At 32.7% G+C, this 6,744-nt stretch overlaps 1 protein-coding gene across 1 annotated transcript; it reads right to left on the bottom strand.

The window, feature by feature from the left end:
* Window positions 1-3,804: 3,804 nt before the first annotated feature.
* On the bottom strand, window positions 3,805-5,394 carry LOC110703615 (uncharacterized protein At1g76070-like). The gene has a single exon (XM_021881396.1). The coding sequence runs from the start codon at window positions 5,095-5,097 to the stop codon at window positions 4,222-4,224; it is 876 nt and encodes a 291-aa protein (XP_021737088.1). The 5' UTR covers window positions 5,098-5,394; the 3' UTR covers window positions 3,805-4,221.
* Between the last annotated feature and the right edge of the window lie 1,350 nt (window positions 5,395-6,744).

The raw sequence follows: 6,744 nt of genomic DNA, 5'->3' as shown, positions 1-6,744 counted from the left end.
ACCCACAAAGGCCACAATCTTGAGGTATGTCTTGAAAAACTATACTATTTGACTTTTTGAAAATATAGTTATTCTGTAATTGATCAAAAATCATACAACATATACAAAGTGATTTAAATCAAACAAATATATATTAGTTGACAAGGTGTTGCAGAGTCCTATAATTTCGTTGCACACGCAATTTATGATTTTGAAAATCAACTTTTGATAATTTTGATAAGTGAAAATATTGATTAAGATTCTTATAATTATGTATTAACAAGCATACATAGAAAAACGCATCAAAAAAAATAAATCAAAGGAAATATGTTTTATATAGGCAAGCATGTCATGATCATGATCATTGACAAGTCTCTTTTTATTCAACCACGAAACTAGAAAAGAATGAAACTAGATCCAAAATCTCTTGATATGCTATCAAAGAGTAGTAGTTACTAAAAAATACGACAACAATCCTAGGCAAATCGTACTTGTTTTCCACTAATAGATAAGACTATTACATCTCTTAGACTAGATTTATTGATGACCTAACACCTAACTAAATTAAGAGAAACTTCACAAACTAACCACATCTAGCGGCCTTTTACTTGCATGTATTGCTCCATACTCATCCAAAATTATTACTTTTTTTTTCTTTTTAAAGCACAAATTTGTACTTATTTGATAGAGAATATTCATAGAATATTCTCATCCTAGGTTTAGGATATATTTTGTATAAGATTATCTTTGATATCTATACATATCTTATAGTTACCTAATATGATTAGGTTTCTCATTGTAACCCTATAAATATTGATCAATGGAAATCACTCTAATCAAGGAGTTTTATATTATCTGACATGGTATCACAGCTTAGGTTAGATCTTGGGATTATATACAAAAATTCTCACCCTGCCGGTGGGTTAGAAAATTAAACCCACCGGCGGGATATACAAAGTTTTTTATGCTTCCGCAAACACACATATAGATTTTTTTTTTCTTTTCTCAAAGTTTTTTTTTAGAATCTTTATATAACCTTGCGCCTCCCACCAACAGTAGCAATCGCGAAAGCCTCCTCCATCATTGTTGGCAATCGCATACACTACCGCCTTCCACTACTGGCAGTAACCACCTCTGCCAACCTACTCCATGTGCCGCACTCTATTTCCACCTCCCCATGACCAACAATGATTCTTACATTGCCTCGTTGGTTTTTTTAAAAAACATAATCACATAGATTTTGTTTTGGTGGTGGTATATCACAATAAGGTCAACTTTTGCACATCTCTTTTACTATCAAGTTAGCTCATTTTATTGTTGCAGCACTTGGAATCTTTGTGGAGTATTACTTCTTGCTACTTGGTTTCTCTTTTGAGAATTGATTAATTTCAAGCGATGGGATTTAATCTTTTCTTGCGCAATTTTATTTGTTTTTCTTCAACTGTGATTTCACGTAGTAGTGTAGTGTCTTCTCCCCGATGATGGTTTGATCCCTTAACTTATTCTCTGGATCTGCAACTTGGCCCAAGTATATGCGTGACTCTTCTCCTTTGGCCTAAAAGCGCATATCTCTACTATACGTAGGTCGTGGTTGTTGCTTCTCATCGTCATCACCAGCACACTCTACTACTTCTCTTTTGATCATGGGTTACTATTCTATCCTTACCGTTCGATGCGTGATTCAGATCCAGTCTAAGCATCCGATTTTCTCCCGCTCTGACTGCGGGGGTGTGATAGCGAATATCCATAGAATATTCTCATCCTAGGTTTAGGATATATTTTGTATAAGATTATCTTTGATATCTGTACATATCTTATAGTTACCTAATATGATTAGGTTTCTCATTGTAACCCTATAAATATTGATCAATGGAAATCACTCTAATCAAGGAGTTTTATATTATCTGACATTATTGATTTGACATTATTGATTTGCAATAAGAAAAGAAAAGTAAAGGGGACAGTTTGAATCATCGTTTTGAATAAATTACATAAAATAATGTGAAATTTATATAGATAAAAGAGCACAGTAAACACCTAGCTGGTCTATGATTGAAGTAATGCAGTGGAAAGCATTGCTAATATTTTCCTACTTTGGGTCATTACTCTCATTAGCATAGGGTTTGTTTTACCATTTAGATAAAAAGGCAAGGCTTTTTATTGAAGAAGCAAAAAATAGAACAAGGAAAAAAAACAATCTCCTACTAATGGGATTAAATCTACTCATATGTTTAATGACACCTTAACATTGATTTTCTTATTTTTAACCTTTTAAATTTAATTGTTACATTTATATAGAGCTAGCTAAAGCTAAAGCTGATATGATACAACAACACGACATGAACCCGACATGAAAAATATCGGGTTAGTGTCAAGGGTCGTGATGCGTTTAATTAAATGAGTCGGCTTGACACGACGCATTTAATTAAACAAGTCATATTATTGTCGAGATTCTCAAAACGAAATTAACATAGCTCAATTTGTGTAAGAAAAAAAAAATCTCAAAAATTTATGGAAATATAATATATACTTTTTATGAGGTTAATATTTTTTTAAGTTCTGGGCAAGAAAAACATGGGTTAGTGTTAAAGGTTTAAGACACATTTAATTAAAAGGGTCAACACGACATGACACATTTATTAAATGGGTCGGGTTAGTGTTGAGCCTCCTCGACCCGTTTAACTTCAAACACGGACACGAGTATGACACGCGACACAACACGTTTGCTTAACTCCACATTTATAGATATTTTATAAGGCCAGGTATTGTTGGGTCTACACGACTACACCTCCAATTTGAAGTAAATACTTGGTATAAAATATCCTATTAAGAAATAAATGTATGCATCAATGCATGTGATGTGACGACGGAGATGAAGATGAAGCAACCTCCATTGTACAAGCACCGATGGTGGGAGCTCCTTACCTCCTTTGCGGGGTGAGTTAAAGAGCCAGAAGCACCAATGATGAGAATCGATCCAGGATCACCTAAATTCGGATAAGGGACTCTAACCACCTATATTATCCCTAACTCTCAATTTAAGATTAGTCATGTAATCGTGGAACTCACCTAAATTCACAGTTTTATTGTTTATAATAGTATAGTATAGACGACCCTCATTAGTATAATGTTTGCTTTGCTTGGTGAAATGTATTAATATAAAACGACTTTAGGGCTATAGGCCTTCGGCGGATTATGTTGAAAAACTTTCACTCATCCTTTTGACAATTTTAATCAAGCAATTTGTTGAATAAAATTAAAGTCGTATGAATTGAAAACTACTCACATTAATTAGTTATATAGTGAAAGTGACATCAAATTTGTATTTGAATCAAAGGTAAAAGAAAGTGGATGAAACAATATGTGATTAATTATTAAATACTCTAAAATGAAAGACTTACGAACAAGAAAAGACAGTTGGGATTTTCATTAATACTTGTATATCTTATATTATATGGTCCTTTTCTTGTAACGTTGCTTGCCAGATCAGGCACTCCGCAACCATTATTCAAATCAAAGCCTCAATTTCTCATCTATCTATGCATTTTCATTTGAGTAAAAAAATCTAGATGCAATGTCTCTTTTTCATAATTAAGAAATAAGACCAAGGAATTATCAGGTCCCTAGGAATATCTTTTGTTTATATGCAAACCATGTATCAACATATTCATGATTTTAACAATCTTATTATTATATGAAGTACGGAGTACTTATAGTAAAATTCTTAGCTCTGAGGATTAATTAAAATTTAAAAGTTTCTCAGGTAAAAAAACAATCATAAAATTTCGAGAATGGTAAAGATGATTCTAGTGAAATCCCAAAAAATATTGTAAAATATGTAGGAGTAGTACATAATGGTTTTATTATTACTCTTAATTACATGGTACATGTAACCAACCAAAACTTCCATTTCTTTGCAAAATGATTACATAATAAACTTATCAACAACAATGTCATACATTGAATTCTTGCTCGTTATTTCTGTAACGTGAAAATAAATGAAGACATTAAATTGCAAAAATCCACCATATATTTATGTCCATGTGGAAACATACATTTGTAATTAACACATAACAATCTAATTAATTACAACTTACAAGAGAAAAAAAATAAAGATGAAAATCAAATACTCCATACAAGGCAAAGTGAAAACAAAAAAAAAAAAAAAAACACTAGTATTTTGTATGATAAATTGATTACTTATATTTCTATAATATATAATTAACTAATTATAATATAATCTCATGATCTAACCTTGTTGGAATTCAAAGCAAGAGGAGGAGGTGGAGCCATAGTTCTTCTCTTCCAAAGATTAACTTCTTTCCTTGGTTCTAAAGATAACCTTCTTCCTCCAATCACATCATTTGTACCATTATTATTATCCCTTGATCTTCCACCTATTAACATAGGCGCGGAGTATGGAATTATTACCTCCCTATTATCATCTTCATCATCGTCGTCGCTATTAGCTCTCCTGATCTCCTCATCATCAGAATAATAATCTCGATCATGATCTAACGGAGCGATCTGAGCCGTCCAATCAAAGTTAGCTAGGGTTTCCCTTCCACTAGCAAACTTGTTCATCATGCCTAAAGAAGGCACATTATTCTTCTTCTTTTGATTATTATTATCTAGTGTAGCTCTTCTACCTTCCTTACCATGTTCTTCACTTTGATGACTACCCTTTGATTTCTTCAATGATTTGTTGAAAAACTTACTAAAAGGCGATGATTTTGTACTTGGCATTTTTTGATGATCAACTTCTAAAAAGACATTATTTGTTTTATTTTTAGAAGCTATTTTTCTTAACTTCTTTTTCTTGTGCTTGTACTTGATTTGTCCCATGCAAGATACCTTTGGTGAGGTGGGCTCATGGGCTTCATAGGTTGATCCATCTTTTTTGGGCTTTTCTCGGGCCTCGTCCGGTAACACTGAGTAGTTGATTGGCCCGGAGAAGCCTTTATGTGCGTGGGCCTTAGCCTTGGACGAGTGGTGGTTGTGGTGGTGGTGATGATGATCTCTTCCAGGACTAAATTGAGGGTTTTGAAAGCTTACTGCTGAAGCTGCTTTTGGTAAGAACTTAAGAAACAAATTCTTGGATTTGTTTGAGTTTTCCATGCTAATTACTTTGGTTAATTACTTTCTAATCCATGCATAGTATATAAACAAACATGCATGTATAGTATATATACTATATGATTAATTATATGAGGGAAAGAAAAATAAAGATATAAAATGAAAGGGTTGAAAAAGTATAGTTGAAGGAATGGGAGAGTAGGTGGAAAAATGAAATTGTGGGGGAATTGACCTTTTCATGTTAGGAATAGTCAAAGAAGAGGGTTGAGTTTTATGACTCGGTTACACAAATCTGTTACTAACATTGATGATACCAACATTTAATTTATATTTGTTTACTTGTAACGAAGCTAAATCAATCTGACTCAACCATTACATTAGGGACGCATTCTTTAAATGTTTGTACAAGACTTGGAAGCTGACATTTAATACTTGGAGTACAACTTACAAGTTTGGAGCTAACGCTTCTATGTGGTGGTCCCAGTTACCATGGTAACAATTTAGGCGGTTATATACTTGTATGGGTTTGTTTTTCAAACCCGTTTAATTTTAGGTTGGGATTGGATGAACTTAATTATTAAACGAATTGAAAATCTTGACCAAAACATGTTTGTAAGGGATTACATTAAGTTGGTCAAATTTTGCTATACCGGTGACTTGGTGAGAGCGAAACTAGGGATAGCTAAGTTATTACCCGTCATTGTGGCTCATTAAACACTAAACAAAATTGTTAAACTAATTAAAACCTTGTTAATTTTTTGTACCAAGTATTAAAGCTTTCTTAAGTAAAGGTGTGTAATAAGTTTATGAAAGCTATTTGAATATTAATTAGTTAATGACTAGGTATGAAAAAAAAGTTAAAACAAGGCTGATTTGCAAAGCTTTAATTTACACATACTAATGTATTGACATTAATATATTTAGATATATAAGATCGTACCTACAATTATTATTTCCGCTCGTACTATTCAAAACACCTACAATAATTTCTCTCTAACGTTAGAAAGTGTTAAAATTAGACTTTTAAGTGTTAAAATTAGACTTTTTTCATATTGAAAATCATGAGTAGTATAAGTAGCATTTTAGAGGTTAATCTTAGCAAGGAAGCCTAATCAAAGCAGTTGAAAGTTGTCATTTCAATTAAGTCCAAGACCATGTAAGAGACTAAGAGGTGATAGAGCAAGTTGCACCAGGAGGAGTGACCATTAGAATGCCCAATCGTCCGGCAAGTCTGAATAGTTATTGCTTGAGAGATAAATATCTCACAAATAATACCCCAAAATTGCAACTAAAAAAAATTAGAGGTATTTTTTTTTTTTGGTTAGTTAGGTTTCAATCTCCTTTCAATTGTTTTTTGTGGGAGATTGAACACGCGGTCATCTCTACCAAATATAGTCTCAATCATCACTACACCAATTGACTAATCATACTCCCTTCGTTTTTAAATACTTCCTCGATTTCTACTTTTTGCACTATTTATTTGTCCTACTTTAACTAATGTTTATGTGACATGTCATTCTCCTCTCATAGCATTGTGCCACTCATCACTTAATGACACGTCATTACCAATTGACAAATCATTCCAACTATTATTAAAAAGCTTTTGATGGGTTTCGAACACTAGACCTCGACCTCAAACAAACAAGATCTACTTTCTTACCATCTTAGCCAATGATAATTGATGTCATC

Source organism: Chenopodium quinoa, unplaced genomic scaffold (assembly GCF_001683475.1).
Source record: "Chenopodium quinoa cultivar QQ74 unplaced genomic scaffold, ASM168347v1, whole genome shotgun sequence".
Taxonomy (NCBI): Eukaryota; Viridiplantae; Streptophyta; class Magnoliopsida; order Caryophyllales; family Amaranthaceae; genus Chenopodium; species Chenopodium quinoa.
Note: the sequence above shows the minus strand (reverse complement) of the source record. Positions and strands in the feature narration are given on the sequence as shown.

Excerpts from the sequence above, each read along its gene's own strand:
- LOC110703615 (XM_021881396.1), bottom strand. The coding sequence starts at position 5,097 with ATGGAAAACTCAAACAAATCCAAGAATTTGTTTCTTAAGTTCTTACCA.